This window comes from Podarcis cretensis (genome assembly GCF_951804945.1).
Source record: "Podarcis cretensis genome assembly, chromosome: 13".
NCBI classification, from domain to species: Eukaryota; Metazoa; Chordata; class Lepidosauria; order Squamata; family Lacertidae; genus Podarcis; species Podarcis cretensis.
This window is the reverse complement of record NC_137182.1, coordinates 36,676,973-36,696,271: the sequence shown is the minus strand read 5'-3', so window position 1 is coordinate 36,696,271 and position 19,299 is coordinate 36,676,973. Positions and strand designations below refer to the sequence as shown.

The following is a 19,299-nucleotide window of genomic DNA, read 5'->3' as shown; positions in this document are numbered from 1 at the left end:
AAGCACATGTAGATCATAGAATTGTAGAGTTGGATCATGTTATATAAGAGGGAAAAACACGTTTGTTCCAACTGTAGCCCAGCAGCTTCAAGTTGCAGTCTCATTTTTAAGTTCCTTTGTTCAAGGATGGTGGCATTAAGCTCAGTTAAAGAGTGTCCTGTGTGGTTTCAAATATCCCTCTAATGCTTTCTGGATAATGCTGTTCCTGGTGTCCTTTTATTATTTCACTAAGAGCCTTTCCTATTATTTTACAGAGAGAAAGACTTCGCTGTTTGTCCTTTGTAGACCGCAGAAGGGTATTGGTGGCAGATGATGGCATAGATCACTTTGGAAGATGAGCAGATGCATCAGCTGCTAATGTTTCAGATGATGCCATTAGATTCCAACTGACCAATACAGTCACCAATACAACCCCTTTTTTAAAATCATAGCCTGTTGTTCTCTAAAAGGCCAGTGCTTATAGCTACTCTCTCACAGCCATAACCATTGCTTTTTTTCTGGGGGGATGCAGGGGTACGCATACCCCTAAACATTTTGTCAATCTAAGTTCAGCCTCATTGAGGGGCAGTATTTCAGTATGAATAGGAAAATGAGAGTACCCCTAAACATTTTAGGGGGGAAACCCACTGGCCATAACTTTAAATGATAAATACTTGTTTATCATTGCATTGCACTTGTTTATCATTGTTTATCATTGCATTTTTATTTTGCACTATAAAACTACGGTGTTTGCCCCCAGGCACCAAGACACCCAAGTTCTGCCCTGTCCAAAAGGCCTCACTCACAGGTAAAGCGGCACAGGTGGTCAGAGCATCATGGCCCAAGCAGAGAGCAGGCAAAGTCACTCTTCCCTCACCACGCGACCTTTCGCAAGCTGTACAACCCTATTCCTGCATTTATGTGCCATGTGATTGATTTCACAGCCAATCACTTCAAGCGTTACACACAAACACACATATCCACCATCGTGCGTGTTGTGCTCCTGTAAAGGCAACGTAGGCAGTGGTGTGAATAGCAATACTTCATTTAATTAATGGGTTTGGGGTTTTTTATTTAAACAAAAAAGTTTGAAGTTATTTATAAAAAGACAAACAAAAGAAAAACATTGGAGGAAATGCATCCGTCTAGTGCTTTTTTCCTGGAGGGACGCAGGGTAACATACCCCTAATCATTTTGTGAATCTAAGTTTGGCCTCATTGAGGGGCAGTATTTCAATATGAGTAGGAAAATGAGAGTACCCCTAACCATTTTTAAAGAAAAAAAGCACTGCTCCATCTAACCCGGATTAGAGAGCCTTATGCCCCAACAAATGTTAACCATAAGTGCTGCAGATCCCCGGGATCTTAACCTGTGGGTCCCCAGATGTTGGACTACAACTCCCATCATCCCTGACCTCTGGCCTTGCTAGCTAGGGGTGATGGGAGTTGTAGTTCAACAACATCTGGGGACCCACAGGTTGAGAAAGGCTGGAAGCCTGTTTCCTCAATAAAGGCAACAGGTCTCCTATTTTCAGCATCAGCGGAGAAAACCTCCACGAAACAAAATGCTGAAGTAGAAAGACCATCAGCCGCCCTGGCTCCGCCGCTGCCTTCTTTCTTACGGACACCGCTGCCGCCAAAACCTCCACCCATCTCTAAGGCTGGGGAGGTCTGTCTTTGGAGGGGAAAGGAAAGCCCCCCCCCCCGAACCGGAATCTCGCCCTGCATGTGTCCCTCTACTGCTATTTCTAACTCTATGCGCTTCTTGCTCAACCCGCGTTCCACCCCGGAAGCCTCGCGAGCCGCTCCGGCCCCTTCCGCCTCTCTGCGGCCTTGCCTCCCGTCACGTGGCCGGCGACGGGCCTCTCCCGCCCTCGGCGCTCGCTGCTCTAAATATCCGCCCCTCCTATATAGACTACGTCACGTGATTTTCTGCAGGGAGGCTGCCGGCCGCGGGTTGGGCAGAGCCGGGTGGCTGTGGAGGAGGAGAGATGGCGGCGGCGGGCCCGGGGAAAGAGGAGCAGCAGCCGCCGGAGCCCCCACCGCGGAGAGGGGGTGAACCTGCCCGAGGTATGGTGAGGAGAGTGTTATGGAGAGAGGCAAAGCACTGCAAATTGGGGGCGGGGGGGGAAGCCTCCTCTTTAGTGGAAGAGCATGAGAATCTGGGTGGATCAGACAGAGAGAGAGAAGCCACCCAGCGCCCATCCCTCTGTATGTCTGCTCGGACTTAAACCCCGCGGAGTTAAATGTGGGGTTTGCTCATTTATGCACTGACCATGGGGTATGTGGGTCCGGGGTGTGTGTGTGTTTTAGCATCCCGCTTCCGGTAGTGGTCCACCCATTGAGTGAAGTCCGTGGGCATGCCAGGGCATGCAGCTGTACTCCATTTATTTATATAATTATTTTGGGGGCGATTTTATTTAATATTTGCTTATTTATTTTAAATCTGCCCTTTCGCCAAGAAGCACGTGGCGGCGGCATACAGGTTTCTCTTCCTAACGGTGGGCAAACGGGTTGTTACGGGGAAGCCCAAAAGTTAGGGTCTGAAGACAAGGGGATCTGATCTTCTGTATTGTCTCCCACCCACCCCCCGCCCCTGCGGCTGGTATTTCACCTAGCTATGGCAGTTGTAGGCAGATCTGTCCTCTGTGAGAGTTTACCTAACTCCTTGTGTTATCCCTGATAAACTAGTCATTCATGTCAAGTTGGTGGTCCTTGTCTCCAGCCAAGTGCCCCTGATCAAACAAAGTGAGGCATTTACCACCATGGGTTTGCCTGACACCATTTTTTTAGCCTTTCACCCAGGCCTTTCAAACAGCTAGTGTCTGGTCCTCTTGATTTTAAAACCTATGTTCTTATTGTTTTGTGTTGCCTTTTAATCGTTTTGTTTGTTTTCTGGGGTGCCTGGACAACTTAGCATTATGGGGCTTTTGTGTAAATTTATATAATGAAAGGCAAGTAGATGCCTCCTTGAACTTTACCGCCTAAATTTAGATCCATGTGGGGGTGGCTGAGGCAAGCAGTGAATGTGAGCAAAATGCTCTCGCACATAACAGGCTTTGTTTTGTTCAGGGATGCACATTGAACATTGTGTCAGACTTAACCGTTATGGAGGAGTAGCGGAATTGTTCAGTGTAGCAAAGGAGGTTTCTTATATTTTAGTCAAACAACTCTTTGCTCTGTGTGAGCTGGGTTAGTTAGAGCATGGTGCTGATAATGTCAAGGTTGCAGGTTCAGTCCCCTTATGGGACCGCTGCATATTCCTACATTGCAGGGGCTTGGACTAGATGATCCTTGGGGTCCCTTCCAACTCTACAATTCAATGATTCTCTGCAGACAGATGAGTGGATAAGTTGTCTGGTCTCAGGCAGGGAGTTTGCCTAGGCTGCCTTATGGGGAGCTGCGGTGGGATAGTGAAGGAAGTGTGGAATGATTATCTGTGTAAATGTGCTGTAGAATACAAACAAAGCATTTAGGAAAGGGACTGAGAAGCTCCGATTTCCGCATCCTAATCTTGTACATAAAGTGGTGGCTCAAGAGGTGGCTTCAGATCCCATTTCAGCTAATGACTATAGGCCAGTCTATACAATATACTTGCCATGTGGACCCAGATTTTAAAAATCAGCCTGCAGTTGCTCTGTGCTTTTTCCAAATCACTCTGGAAGGTTGCTGCAAGCCAGCTTCTTGTGATGGGTGTAACATGTACACATCTTCTCAGTCTTGGGCCCAACACTTTTGTCTCAAGCTTTAAATGAGAAACAAAAACTGTCACCTGAGTCAGCCACTGTAAAGATGAATGACAGAGCAGTAAAAAACAAGAAGTGCCACGCAAATGATTAGTCATAACGATAAAAAAACACATTTATGAGAAACGGGAGTCTGCTCAGGGAAACGAAAGGCAAATGGGTTTGTTTACCTGGGGCAGTAGAGGAGGAAAGTCTTGTGAGCTTCAGTGAGTCTCCTGCTGCCATCTCCAGGAGAGGTAGGGAGTGGTCCCAGTGTGTAAGAGCAGGTGGGATCTGGGGCTCTTGTTTTCTCTAGTAGGATAGTCTTCTGTGTCACAGCATCATAGTAGGGAGAGAGAAAACTTTTTCTCCTCGTATTATGGCATGGGGGCCAGGGAGTTGTCCCGTTAAACTGAAAAGTAAAAAATGCTTTGGAAAAAAGAATGTTCAGACAAAAAGTGCAGCTTCACACAGTGCATGATTAACCTATACCTTTCACTGCCGTAAGATGTGATGATGTCTGCTGTGGCTTTAAAGCGCAAAAAAGCAAATTCACAGAGGATACATAGCTGTTCATTATGATGGGACCTATGTGCCCAGAGGCAGTATGTTGCTGGGTACTAGTTGCTGGGACGTGACACTCAAGGAATGAACCCACCCAGAGGACCATGTGATAGTCTTCTGAGGCCCTTCTTCATGTGATTCCTGAGAGCTCCAGAGGGTGGCCTTTTCTGTGGTGGCTCCCCATTGGTGGAATGCTCTCCCCAGGGAGGCTTGCCTGGCACCTTTATTACATATCTTTAGGTAGCGGGCAAAAATGTTTTTTTTCAACCAGAAGTTTGACTGATTAACATTCTATGGCTTTTAAAATGTGTTTGTGGGAAGGGATGTAATTGTTCTGTCTTTGGTTCTGTTTTATTATGTATGTTGTACTTTGCTGTTGTGAACTGCCCTGGGAACTTGAGATGTAGGGTGGTGTACAGATTTAATAAAGAAGGATAATAAAGGAAGGCTCTTGCTCCTGTGCCCTGTTTGTGGGCTTTGAGGGAGCATCTGATTGGCTGCTGTGGGAAGCGGAAATGTGGTTCAGATTGGTGTTGTTAAAGGGTACTGCCCCCTTCTATACCTAGGGACCATCTCTCCTCTGCCTTGCTTATTTTCACGTCATGCTTCTAATTCCTTCCAGGCTCCAGATCAGATCAGATTCTTCAGACGGGAACTGTTCTTCTCAAGGGGTGAGTGCTCAGAACGGAAACATATCTGCAGGAAATGTCTGGAAGCTCACTTGTACTGCAGTGGTGGGGGAGCAGTGCCCCATCTCGGTGTTCTCATGCTGCCAGCATTTATCAGCCCATTAGCACGTTTGGGGATTGTGGAAGTCATAATCTCAACAACATTTGAAGAGGCGCAGGTTCCCTTACTATAGCAGAGCTTTCTAGGGAAGGAGGACATAAAGCCTTGACTTTTGTGCTTGGGGCTTCCTCTGGTGAGCAGTGGGATTGGGGTTAGCTCTCTCTGGCTGAAGACTTCCCTATCATCTCTCTCTTGCATCCTGTGGCAGCTTTATCAGGGACCGAGTGCAGTGCTGTGGAGACTCGGGACGTATTGATGCGACAATGGCAGAGCTCGGGGTCTCCGAGTCTGAGGCTTGTGACCCAAAAACCAAGCAGCTGAGCGATTGCCTGCGCCGAATTGGAGACGAGCTGGATGGGAACATGGAGCTGCAGAGGTGCGTTTTACTATCACGTGGGGGCGAGAAACCAGCGTAATAGGCCCTTCTTCCTGGTATTGTTTATCGGCAAATGGGAGTAGAACCAGCGGAAGCACAATTGCCTTTCTGTCCTCTACCAATTCTGTGCCTTTTTATTGATAGCAAGGGGAAATGCCCATCCCTGTGCTGTGTATGCAGAAGAGGAACTTGCTTTTTCCTAGTTTAACTTGTTAACTATCCTTCACCATAAGCTCCTGGAAAGATGCAGGATTAAAACAGCACAGGTAGGATTAAAAAACAACACAAAGCAACAAGAGCACTAAGACAACAACATCAGTAAAAAGTTAGTTGAATCACAAAAAATAAACATTTGCCTGGGGCAGCAAAGAGATTAAAGCATGCACTCAGTGAGCATCTCTGGAGAGGAGATACCTCATACAAGGTACCTGCTGCAGCCACCTTGACTACCTTGTCTAACCTTGTACAGTTGTTATTATTATACCACTTTAACCAAGCATGGCTTCCCCCAAAGTGCCCTAGGAAGTATAGTTTGTTAAGGGAGCTGTGAGTTATTAGGAGACCTCGTTCCCCTGACAGACCTAAAATCCCCATACAGTGGTACCTCTGGTTACGAACTTAATTCGTTCAGGAGGTCCGTTCTTAACCTGAAATCATCCTTAACCAGAGGTACCACTTTAGCTAATGGGGCCTCCTGCTGCTGCCACACCTCCAGCACACAATTTCTGTTCTTATCCTGGGGCAAAGTTCTTAACCCGAGGTACTACTTCCAGGTTAGCGGAGTCTGTAACCCGAAGTGTTTGTAACCCAAGGTACCACTGTATTTCTCTGGGAAGAGGGATTGATTGCTAAACCTTCTGGAAGTTGTAGCTCTCTGTGGGAATGCTGTTTAGGTTTTGCACCGAATGCAAACCTCGCCACCGGGGTTTGGTTCACTCCGGGGATTCTGAATGGATTTGGACGTCTGCCCAAAATACCACTCCTTTTTATTCAGGGAAGGTTCCCCATTTCCTCTTCCAGCACGACTTGTACTTGGCCGCGTTTAAATCTAATCCCGAGTGCAAGCTGTGCTGCTTCAGCCAAGAGTCAAACACACCAAATGTTAATATGAGATCCGGTGCTAGACAGGTTAGATGGCCCCACCCACCTGTCAAATGTGACCCACAGAAGCCACAATGAATCTGGCTTGCCAGCTGGAAGTGATTCCCCAGCTCGATATGGACAGATGAAATGCAGTTCTATTCCAAGAACCTCTTGCTGTGTATGTTCGCATGCTTTGAGCACAGAGAGAGAGCACACCTGCAAGGTCCTCTCCAGGTGACGCAGTGTCAAAAGTGGGGTAGAAGGCAGGTTTTGCTGTGATTCCAGCTAGGCTAGGCTAATTCTCCTCCTCACCAAGTGGTTATTGAGACACTAGCTTGTTTTTCGTCTTTGACACCTCCTCCCTCTTCCCCTGTCCTTCTGCATCACCCATTCCTGGCTTCTGCTTCTTGGTGGCCCTAGTGTGTGATGAAATATTTGAGGCTGGCCTAGAGAGAGAACTTACTGCATCACTGCATGGGGCTTGTGAGGACAGACAAGACCAAGTAAAATAGAAGTGTTTCCACTCCTTTTTCATGGACATCAAACACTCCTGCAACGGGAGACAGGATGCTGATTAGAATGTGCTTCTGCCCCTTTGGGGAACTTTGTGGGTGGCTTTTGTTCCATATTCCACCTGTAAATAAATGTGTTAGGTGTGGGGGTTTTTTGCCCGCTTGCTTCCCATAACATAGGCTAGGCATCTGGGTATGGTTGCATTTCTTTTCTGGCATCCTCAAATTTTGCAGGGGCTCTTTTCAGAGTGCACATTCACACCCGGCTTCTAATATGCTCTAATTGGGATTTCATGCAAAGGAAGCCGGGTACCCACTGTGGGCCATCTTGCTTTGGAGTAGGGATGGGGAAACTGGTTGACTTTCTGATGTCACTGAACTTACAACTCCTCGACTGCTGCCGATCCGGATGGGGTTGGAGTCTAGAGGGCAGAATTTGGCCGGGTGACTTTCTGATCTCTTCTCTGTGGTTGGCTCTCTGCCTTGTCAGATGCATGTGTGCTGAACTTATTAAATGGCATTAGCTTTTTACAGAAGCCTCAGGTCTCTCTTTTTTCTGAGTCTGCACTGAGCCCAAGTGCTTTGTGGTTTGTGTGGGAGGAAACCTCAGTGTTGCCAGTGTCTTCTCTGCTGCTGGAAGCATGCCTAACCTGAGCTACTCCTTATCCTGTGTCCCCTGCAGAATGATAGAGCAAGTTCAGATGTATCCTCCCAAGGAAGTTTTTTTCCGAGTGGCTGCAGAGATGTTCTCGGACGGAACCTTCAACTGGGGCCGTGTGGTGGCTCTTTTTTACTTCGCTTGCAAGCTGGTCCTCAAGGTGGGTGTGTCATGCTCCCAGCCCCACCCCAGCTGGTCTGGCCTCTCCTTTACTGCATCTAATAACGGGCTGCTCTTCCCTCTTTTCCCCTTTCCTCACCCTTGGGCAGGCAATTTGCACTAAATTACCAGAGCTCATAAGGACGATCATCAGCTGGACCATGGAATACATCCAGAATCATGTCCTGTCCTGGATTCAAGCCCAGGGAGGATGGGTGAGTATACAGTGATGCTTTTGGGCGTAGAAAATCTTAGGCTAGGAGTGGGCAGACTTCAGGCTTTTGGAATCTGCTTGGGTTTTGGGTTGTTGTTTTTTTATGAGAACCATACCAGCCAGAATCAGGTGGGAAACACTTGGAATGAAGGAACAGAGTGTCTCTGTGTACATGAAGCTCAGCACAGGCATTGTGTTTTCAGTACCAAAAGTGAACACACAAATCCTTTAACAAGTAAATCCACTCCTGGTTTTCCACAGTGCTTTCTCATTTAGAGCAGCCTAATTTTGTAGAGTGATGATGATGATGATTGCACCTTAAAAGTGAACATTGAGGAAGCCTTGCAAGGCTGTTGGATAGTCAGCATGATTTGAGTAGCCCGTTTAGTGAGTATGGGTGTCAAGTAACAACTTCAGCTGCCTTTCTCGCTGATTAGTTTATCATACCTTAAAAAGCTTAAAAGGTAAAGGTAAAGGTACCCCTGCCCGTACGGGCCAGTCTTGACAGACTCTGGGGTTGTGCGCCCATCTCACTTAAGAGGCCAGGGGCCAGCGCTGTCCGGAGACACTTCCGGGTCACGTGGCCAGCGTGACAAAGCTGCATCTGGCGAGCCAGCGCAGCACACGGAAACGCCGTTTACCTTCCCACCAGTAAGTCGTCCCTATTTATCTACTTGCACCCGGGGGTGCTTTCGAACTGCTAGGTTGGCAGGCGCTGGGACCGAGCAGCGGGAGCGCACCCCGCCGCGGGGATTCGAACCGCCGACCTTTCGATCGGCAAGCCCTAGGCGCTGAGGCTTTTACCCACAGCGCCACCCGCGTCCCCAAAAAAGCTTACATATTATGAAAATCTGAATATACGTTGCCTCTTGTTGATGTCTTTTGGGTGATAGGAACCAAGCAATTCCTGTGCCTAGATTTTACCTTCTGCAGCCCTTCCCCCCACCCCAGTCAATACTCCCCCCCCCCCTTTTGACTGATCTCTGTTCCTCCAGGTTAGCTGGAGAGAAGAGTACCTGGTTGGGCCAGTGGGGGTGATGTTGAAGGAGCAGAGGCTGCAGGGCAGTAACTTGTGGTTGGAGAGAAGGTTTAACACAGTCTGCTGGCACCCCCCCCCCTTTTGCTGTTTAAAACTGTACCCCTCTTCTGCCCCTTTCTGCATGCGATTGGAGCAGATCCAAATACCAACACAGGGCTTTTCTCCCATCACGGAGCATTGCAGTATAGTCATCATCATCATCATCATCATCATCACCTATTATTTATACCCCACCCATCTGGCTGAGTTTCCCCAGCCACTCTGGGCGGCTTCCAATCAAGTGCTAAAAACAATACAGCATTAAATATTAAAAACTTCCCTGAACAGGGCTGCCTTCAGATGTCTTTTAAAGATAAGATAGCTACTTATTCCCTTCACATCTAAAGGGAGGGTGTTCCACAGGGCGGGAGCCACTACCGAGAAGGCCCTCTGTTTGGTTCCCTGTAACCTCACTTCTTGCAATGAGGGAACTGCCAGAAGGCCCTCGGTGCTGGATCTCAGTGTCCAGGCTGAATGATGTGGGTGGAGACGCTCCTTCAGGTATACTGGGCTGAGGCTGTTTAGGGCTTTAAAGGTCAGCACCAACACTTTGAAGTGTGCTCAGAAACGTACTGGGAGCCAATGCAGATCTCTCAGGACCAGTGTTATGTGGTCCTGGCGGCCACTCCCAGTCACCAGTCTAGCTGCCACATTCTGTATTAATTGCAGTTTCCAGGTCACCTTCAAAGGTAGCCCCATGTAGAGCACATTGCAGTAGTCCAAGTGTGAGATAACTACAGCATGCACCACTGGCAAGACAGTCCGCAGGCAGGTAGGGTCTCAGCCTGCGTACCAGGTGGAGCTGGTAGACAGCTGCCCTGGACACAGAATTAACCTGTGCCTCCATGGACAGCTGTTCAAGAACTTAAGAGTGTCCTGCTGGATCAGTCACTGGTCCAGCATCCTGTTCTCGCAGCAGTCAGCCAGATACCTTTGGGAAGCCTGCAAGCAAGACCTGAGCGCAAGAGCCCTCTCCCCTCCTGCGGTTGCCATTAGTGGGACTTTACTGCCTCTGACATGTCTCTGCATGCTTTTCTCACTACTGCCATCCTTTTTTCTTTCCCTTCCAGGAAGGTCTCCTGTCCTACTTTGGCACCCCCACTTGGCAGACCATCGCTGTATTTGCCGCAGGTGTCTTGACTGCCTCGCTGACCTTCTGGAAAATGTCTTAATCCTCAGCCCCCCCACCAAAGGGGGGCCTTTTCATTGTGATGACAAAGCGGGGAAGTCACTTTCCCCTCTTTTTTTCTAATCAAAGAATGAAAATTGGCTAGGATTTCCCCCCTCCTGTTATGGGCAGGGGAGCTTTTAAAACAAATGCTCTCATTATCTTGGTGCCTTTTTTTTCTTTTTAAGTGCACACCCTTCTTTCACCCAAGGAATGTGTACTATTTGGCTTTGCTTTTTGCCTATCTGTGCCTCTTAGGGTCAGAGGACATGGAGTGTGTCTGGGCTGTGGACTATGAAATGAAGGATCTCAGTGGCTGTTCTTGCTTGTTGGAGGGTCTGTCGACGCTGCTGAATTCCTGTTCAGTTTTCGAAGAAGAGGATGACTCTCTCAGGTGGCATCTCTCAAACTGAAGTGAGACCACTCTCTAGAAATGCAGATTGAGAAATCCTCAAGAGGAGAGAACCGAATTCTTTCCCTACAGAACTTGAGAAATTGTCTGAGCAGATGATAGCGGTTTGGATTTCAGGATTTCAAGGCAACTTCCTGACCCGGCTAAGAATCAGCACTGCCCAGGAAGTGAATTTAGGCAGAGACTCTGCAGCAACCGATTTGTGTGTTGGCTCTTCGTTTTTCTGTTTGCCTGTCCTTGTTTTGAGGAAACTTCCATACCTGTTAAAACAGTAGGAATTCCAGAGCCTTGTTTCATTCTACCAGATCCATCTGTTTTTCTAGAGAAAAACTCTAGGTGGTGCTAAAGAGAAGCACTCATGCATATGCCGGAGACAAGAAAGCAAGAGAAGTGCTTTTAGAAAGCAGTTGTTCTCCAAGTGGAACAGAAGACATTGCAAGAAGGAAATTCACCTGTCCCACGGAAAAAGCTTTCAGAGGCTGGAGAGAGCCTTGGGGGCTTAGAAAGCAGAAGAAGTGAGGAGGGTTTGCAGGTTGGGTTTCTGCCTATCCCACAGAGTTTTCTCATCTCACTGCTCATCTCTTCTCCGTTCTGTATTTTAATGGATTAATTGTCCTCCAGGGGTTTATTAGGCAAAAAGAAAAGAAGAAGAAAAGCACCAAACTGTACTGGCAAACCTTCCTACTCCATGTGCCAGTGTGGAATATCTTAATCCTACCTGTGATGGGGGCATTTGGCTCAGTGCGGCTTCTCTTCTTTCTCTCCTTTCCCCCACATGCACAGTGATAAGGTATTGTGACTGCATATCAGCAGATGAGCACATAACACCCCGAAACCTGTGCTACCGTGCTGGCAGCGCACCTTGAAACACGTGGCGTTTACTTTCTTGCCAACAGGTGCTTGAAAACTTAACTACTTACTGTAGGGGGCAGAGCTTTTGTCCTTGCCTAGCAGTCTTGGGTGTCTGCCTCTTTGTTCCCCTTTCCTCCAGTTCATCAGTTGCTCATTGTAATGGGTTCTCAAAAATACTTATTACCAGTCAGCATCTTCCCTGATGTTTCGGAGAAAGTTGTTCATGGCAGATGGAGACAGACAGGTGCGGGACTGTCTGGCACAAGGGGGTGAAGGGTGGCAGAGAGATATGCTGCTGGAACTGCTGAGGTATATATTGGGTGGTTTGGGGCCCTGCTTTGCCCCGTAACGGGCAAAATCCACTTCTTGTAGTCTTCTTCTTAGTTAGGCAACCTTTCAGTCACCAAGCCGTCCCTCCTGCTGCCTGGGTGCCAGGAGAGAGCTGGGTGCATGTGCCCGCTTCGAGGAAGCACAGGGGCTCAAAATAAGGCACAAGTGAATGGCTGGAGCAGTTTGGCCTTCTCAACTGCTTAACTTTGCTGAGGAACTGGATAATACCGCTTGAGACCGTCAAATCTGGCAAAGAAGCTTCTGTCCCCGATTCCAGCAGCAGATGCTTCTCGGAGGCCATCTTGGGAAGGGAGGGTGATGGCATATAGCAGAGAAGGATCCAACAGAGAACGGCATTTGGGTACCTGAATTGCTGCCTTCCAGATGTTGTGAGCTACCGCTCCCATCCCCCTCAGCCAACAGGTTGTGCTGGTGAGGCACAAGGGAAGGCTAGGTGATCCCATAAGCAGAGGCAAAAGGCTCATGTGGTTGCCAAGGCCTGTGCAGTGTCGGTGGCAAGCCTGTAACCCTCCAGGTGTTGTTGGCCGCAGTTCCCATCATCCTCCGCCATTGGCCAAAGCTGGCTGGGGCTGATGACAGGAATGCAACAACATCTGCAAGGTCACTCGTTCCCCGCAACTCGCGCAGTGCCTCTTGCAGAAAGTGATGATGCAGCCAATACACCCCTTCCCCCAGCCCCAGCTGTACACATAGTTGACAGCACATACAATCGGGGCAGGATATGACACCTAGAAGCCCCCAATAATCTTCCTTTGCAGCCATTGGGCAAATCAGTTCAGCCCTATGTTGCGTCGTGAAGCTGGTGGGGAAACGAGGAGGGGGAAGTTTAAGATTTGGAGCATGAGATATCCCATAGTGGTGTGGGAGCGGCGGGTCAGGGAGAACCAAATGTACTTGAATAATTATATTGGGAGGGGGGATTTTGTTACCTCAGGGGTTGGGTTTGCGGGAGTGTAACGTCATTAAGGGAGGGGCTTGAGTTTTTCCCCATTGGGGTGGGGTGGGGGGACAGACAGGAAAATGCATATTGCTGTTGGGATTGGGATGATGGGCATCTGAAGTCTTATATTTGGAGTCTTTGATGTCATGACTTTGATTGGGATTGTAGAGTCTGAAAGTGGAAATGAATTGAACTGGGAGGTTGGGGAGGGGAGGATTCTGAAATACTGTAATGGGTTTTCAGTGCTTTGATAATCTCAATATGTGGGGTGTTTTTTCTGTTTGTTTCTATTCTAAGGGCTTCTGGGGTATTAAGGAAGCGTGGTTAATGGTGCAAGAAAACGTTGGAGGGTTTAACTCTTGGGTTTAAACATCACCACCTGAGGGGCAGTTCATGTCTGGATAGGTTTTGTGTCAGCTACTCTGCAGCATTGATTGTTAATTGTGGGTTGCATTACAAATATGCCAAGACCTGTATGTGTGTGTGTGACCCTGGGTTTGCCCCCTTCTTGGGTATGTGTCTTGCCCTGTGTTTCTGTTCCCGAAGCCCCATCCAGCATCATTCTTTATTTTCTTCTTTTTGTGACTAATCTCTTTTTCTACCAGCATCTTCAGCTGTTCTCTTGATGCCCAGTGGACTTGCTGCTCATCTATTTGGGCAAGTGCCAAAGGGGCTGTGGCAAACAACTGCTGAGAGGTTCTCTGGGTGTCCACATTTGCCAGCTAATCTAATGGTGGTGGAGGAGTTGAACACACAAATGGTCCTGCTGAATGGGCTGTCTCCAGTATGGAGGCAGGCACTCGTGTCAAGGGACCAGGCCCACACTATACATTTCAAGCTCTCTTAAATCATGTTAGAACAGCCATGGCTTCCTCCAGAGAATCCTGGGAGCTGTAGTTTGTTAAGAGTGCTGAGAGTTAAAGAGTTGCTAGGAAACCTATTCCCCTTCCAGAGTGGTTTAACAATATTTCTTCCCAGGGAACTCTGGGAATTGCAGCTCTGTGAGGGGGAAAACACATCTCCAAACAGCTCTCGGTGCTTTTAACTAGCTACAGTTCCTAGGATTTTTTTAGGGGAAGCCATGTGTGTTAAAAGTGGCATAGCATTGCTTTAAGTGTATGTTGCAAATGTGGCGTAAATCAGTCTCTCCTGCTGAGCTGTGACCTGCTTCTGAAATGGAGGTGAGCTGTTGGCAGAGGTCCTTAAAGCGTCAAGGCCAGCAAGCAGCAGTGGTTCAGCCTTCTCCTACTCCACCCTCCCACAAAATCTGCTTCAGGCTGACCTGAGGCCTTCAGCAATGGCTGCTTTTGATTCAGGAGGGAGTGGGGGGGTGAAGTGATAATGTCATTGAGATAGGGGAGACACAAGTCCCTTAGCGAGGCCTCAGAATTTGTCAGTAAGTTTGCCCCCTCTGTGTCTCTGCAGAGTGCCATGTTATTTCATTGGGGGAAAAACATTTAACAGTGCATATTTCTGTGTTTTGGCATACACTGCAAGAGATCCACAGCCCTGGAGCATAGCAGAGGATAACAGGCCCCAATGGAGGGTACAGCCAACAGCAATCTCATCTGGCTGCCATGAAGCCAGCCTTGTACTGTAACTTGAAGGGTGGCGGCAGCTGTCTTAACAGTTGAAGTTGATTCACATGTCTCTTTCTATGCAATTGACCCCTTACCGACGCAATAGTTTCTGTACTTTTTTAAAATAAATCAAATTACCCATTTTATAATTTTTTTTAAGGAAAAAAAAGTTTGATACATCTTTTCTGATCTGTTAACTGTGAAGTTACAGTTTTTTGTTGGTGTGTGGCAATGAATTAAAAGATTTTTTAAAAATTAAATTGCAAGTCTTGGGGTTATTCATAAAGGGGGGAAAGGGCCTGACAAGCAACCTGTATGAGTACAGCCTGCCAACTGACTGATATAAGATGGACCACCAAGGTCCCTGCTGATTTTTGGGATTATTGCAAAAGGCTGCTGGGCCTTGATCTGATCTAGCAAACCCTTGCATGTGTTCTTACATAAAGAATGCATAATACTCTGTTTCACTTAACCCAGATTAGTTATGCTTTATCTGTGTTAGATCCTGAGTGTGCGTGCTTGGTTGGTAAATGGAAAACCCAAGTTTGGTTTGAGGACTACAGAGATATTACCATATTGGCCCGAATATAAGCCGCACCTGAATATAAACCACACCTGTAAAATTAAAGGGGAAAGAAAAAAAGAGAATACCTGAGGAGGAGCGGGGGCCAAGGAGGCAGCGCCTTAACTCCAGTGGCAGCGCTTCCAGAGGGTCAGCACCACCATGGCTCCCCAAAGGGATGAGAGAGGAGGCGGCTGGTGGGACTCACGCCCCTTGGCAGGCTAAAGCCAGGCATTACCTTGGGATAGTGCTAGTCCCAGCACACCGGCTACATCTCCTGTTACTCCTCCTAGAATACCTTCTTGCTCTTTCACCCACGCTCCTCCCTTCCTTGCCGCCTTCTGGCTCCCTCTCAGGGACCCCCTCACCATGCCATCTTGGGAGCCGGCCCAGCCGAAACCAGGCAGCATCCAGGGACAAGCCCACTCCAAGCCAATTTTTGTAAGGTCACGAATATAAGCCGCACTTCTAACTTTTCACAATCAGAATTGGGGGGGCGGGGAGGGAGTACGGCTTATATTCAAGCCAATATGGTACAGTACAATATGGTACCTCAGGTTAAGAACTTAATTCGTTCTGGAGGTCCGTTCTTAACCTGAAACTGTTCTTAACCTGAGGTACCACTTTAGCTAATGGGGCCTCCCTCTGCCACAGCGCAATTTCTGTTCTCATCCTGAAGCAAAGTTCTTAACCCGAGGTACTATTTCTGGGTTAGCGGAGTCTGTAACCTGAAGCGTCTGTAACCCGAGGTACCACTGTATTAAACAATGGACCATGCAAGAATGCAGCCTGACCACCAGGGGTCTCCCTCCTTCCCTCTCAGCAGGTGGCCGCTAGGGAAAGGACACTTTCCATGATAGCACCCAGATCCATTCATTTTTCTCTCTTTTCTCACCCTCCAGTTGTCAAGCAAATCCTCTCCAGGTATTTTATTCTGACCTGCCCTCTTCTGCTTATAGGGATATGTTGAGCCCTTTAATGGTTTTATACATAGCTACTGGCTTTGCTGCATTTACCTCTATCGCTTTATTGTTTCGATGTTGTGTTTTGATTTTAAACCATATTGAGGCTGTTAGTGGCAAAAGGGGACAGACGGAGACACAAATCCTAAGCTCTGCTAATTCAGGGACGGGGTAACTCTTTGCCCCAACAGCCTCAGTTCCCTGTTCGTAGCCTACTTGGGGTGGGGGTCCAGTACTGGGTGGAGCAACATATGCAACTCTTACTGCTTTAAGGAAGGCAGCAGCCCAGTGCATGCAAAAATCAGAGACTTCTATATGTACAGTATCCCTTTCCAGAGGCATGTTTTCAGTTCAAGGACACTTTCCACCCAGGCAAAGTAGGATGCGAAGGGGAGCAGGCATGGCCCGGGGAGAGTACCGAGGGCCGGACAGAAAGTCCGGGAGGGCCACATTTGGACCCTGGGCCTGAGGTTACCCCCACCTCAGTCTTGGGCCCCTCACTAAGCTTGTTGACTCCACACTCCTTTCAGCATGACAGAACGCGTAGCAGGTCACAACCCACTGAAACTCCTGGCTGAGGTGTCTGAGCACCTGTTTGCTATGGGGATCAACTGGGGCTGGATCCTTGTCATCTTCTACTCTGTGTACAGAGTCATCACCCAGGGAGGCAAAGGAAGGATCTTCAAAGCAGGGGTGTCTGCAGTGCCATCCCTGAAGAGGCTGGGGGTGGGTGCTTAAAAGTTATCAGGATTATCAGGTGGCTTTTGCAACACAGCTGTGCCTTCTCATTCCAGTAACCTAACAATTTCTAGAGGCAAATTAACAACGCGGAGGACACATTTTAGGTCCATTTTGACCAAGGAACGTGCCAACAGCTGCATCCCTATCTGTCAGCCATAATAGTCCCTTGGGGGCAACTTGGGGCAGTCACTCTTTTGGTCTTGCCTACCTCACAAGGTAACAATCTCCTTTCCCCTCCTCCCCTACAACAAACACTCTGTGAAGTGAGTGAGGCTGAGAGACTTCAGAGAAGTGTGACTAGCCCAAGGTCACCCAGCAGCTGCATGTGGAGGAGTGGGGAAGTGAACTTGGTTCACCAGATTACGAGTCCACTGCTCTTAACCAATACACCAAACAGCACATGCTTTGCAGGTATATTATTCCAGGTTCAAAATTCCCACTGTCTCCAGTTAGACATTACGGCAGGGATAGGAAACCTGTGGCCCATTAGATGTTTTTGACTGCAACTCCCATCTGCCACAGCCAGCAAGACCAACGGCCAGGGATGATGGGAGATACAGTTGAACAACATCTGGAGGCCATAGGTTCCTGTTCGAGATTCTGGAGGATCTAGTGCTAGAGAGCTGCCAGCCATGGTAGACAATACTGGCCCAGATGCACCAATAGTGTGACTCAGTACAAGTATATGAACAAAAGAAAACAGAATCCTTCATTGCTATTGAGTGAACCTATTTTTAAGCTGGCCCTGAATCACATTTCTCTTTGGGGTTTACTTGTTCTGTTTAATTGCTGCTGTGGTGCTTCTTGGGCTAACTTAACTTATCTGAAGAAGTGTGCATGCACACGAAAGCTCATACCAAGAACTAACTTAGTTGGTCTTTAAGGTGCTACTGGAAGGAATTTTTTTTGTTTTGACTATGGCAGACCAACACGGCTACCTATCTGTAATTAAAAACCATTATTACTTGTAGGTACTTTACAAATAGTTTGAGCAGGGGGCAGGCATGCCACAATTGTCAAACCCAGGCCGATCCCAGCCTACCTTTCAGATGCTTCAAATCTTTTCTAATAGGTTTACTTGTTTCAAAACTGTTCCATGGGCAGTTTGCATCTCTGAAGGCAAACTGAGCACACAAACACGAGGTTCAGAACCTTGGACAATTTCATTCATTGAAAGGGCAAGTTTTTAGTTCTTAAGACTGAATACAGTATAGGTTTGACAAGACTATGAGAAGTACTTGAGGAAAACATCAGAAGCTGAATGGCTGCCACGACAGAAGTTATTCCATGATTAGTCTGTAGGTCTTCATACATACTTTGCTCCTAGAAGCAAAAAAGTACTGTAAATTATGAAAGTAATAGAGGGCTTCATCACACGTCACAGAAAACCAGGTTAAATCATTGTTAAGTAAACCGTAGATAAGCCATGATCCCTGACATACCATTATGTCCAATTTAGGGATTGTGGTTTATTTTGCCATAGCATACCACAAACAATAAGCAAAGAACAAACTTTGGGGTGGGCTATAAACTCATTGAACTTAACAGGCCTCCATAAGTCATGCCCATTAATTTAAATGGGCCTACTCTGAATCTGACTAGCATTGGACAGAGCCCTGTGTGAGTCGTTGTCGTTTTAAGGCTTAGAATCATAGAATCATAGAGTTGGAAGAGACCACAAGGGCCATCAAGTCCAACCCCCTGCCAAGCAGGAAACACCATCAGAGCACTCCTGACATATGGTTGTCAAGCCTCTACTTAAAGACCTCCAAAGAAGGAGACTCCACCACACACCTTGGCAGCAAATTCCACTGTCGAACAGCTCTTACTGTCTTGAAATGCCACAGTTCCTGATTCAGCCATAATGCGAAGTCAGGGGTTGTGGTTTGTTAACTCACAGAAGTGGTGAGGAGACTAGCAGCCCAGACCAGGACGTTCAGTGTAAACCAAGGATGGGAGACATAAGGGCCGCATTCCTTTCTGGGCAAGCTTCTGGGGGCCACTTGCCAATGACGGGCAGGGTCAAAGGCCAAAGAGCAACTAATGTGACTGTGGTTTATGGCCAGCATTATGCTCATGTGAATTAACTGTGTGCCCGCCTATTAATGGGAAATCGGCATTGGACAAGAGTGGACCCTGCTGTTGGCCTGCATTAAGAGTCATGCCAGAGAGTTGTATAAACCCTTACTTGATAAGCCAGTTCAATACTGTGTGGTGCCTGAATTCAGTAAACACACTTTGGATAAGTAGATCATTGTCAAGTGTTTTTAGCTTATAGTTGATTTCTATTATTATTATTATTATTATTATTATTATTATTATTATTATATCTTTTAAATAGTTGCTTTTAACCTTTTTAAGGATATTTCAATTGTCTTTTTTATTTGTACATATATTTTAAATTTGTATACCGCCCTATACCCGCAGGTCTCTTTGAGGTGGTTGTTGTTTTAAACAGTCAAGTGGTATATAGATTTTATGAAATAAAATTAAATATAAATAAACAAGGTTAAAGTGACAACATAGTCTCAATACCCAGAGGTTGGGGGTACTTCCTTGATGGGAAGAGATGAGTCTCCGCCCTGCCCCCCGTTG

The 19,299-nt window shown here is 47.4% G+C and overlaps 1 protein-coding gene across 2 annotated transcripts; it reads left to right on the top strand.

Moving 5' to 3' along the window:
- The first annotated feature begins 1,893 nt into the window (after positions 1 to 1,893).
- Positions 1,894 to 14,699, top strand: BAX (BCL2 associated X, apoptosis regulator). Of its 2 annotated transcripts, XR_013832694.1 has the most exons (7): positions 1,894 to 2,048; positions 4,890 to 4,938; positions 5,265 to 5,432; positions 7,710 to 7,845; positions 7,955 to 8,059; positions 10,207 to 14,018; positions 14,056 to 14,699. XR_013832694.1 is itself a non-coding variant. In XM_079950576.1 (6 exons), exons 1-6 carry the CDS (start codon positions 1,970 to 1,972, stop codon positions 10,306 to 10,308), a joined length of 639 nt encoding a protein of 212 aa, XP_079806702.1. In that variant the 5' UTR covers positions 1,894 to 1,969; the 3' UTR covers positions 10,309 to 14,699. The 2 variants fall into 2 exon arrangements, 1 of the variants encoding a protein (XP_079806702.1); XM_079950576.1 differs by having other exon boundaries at positions 10,207 to 14,699.
- The last annotated feature ends 4,600 nt before the right edge of the window (positions 14,700 to 19,299 follow it).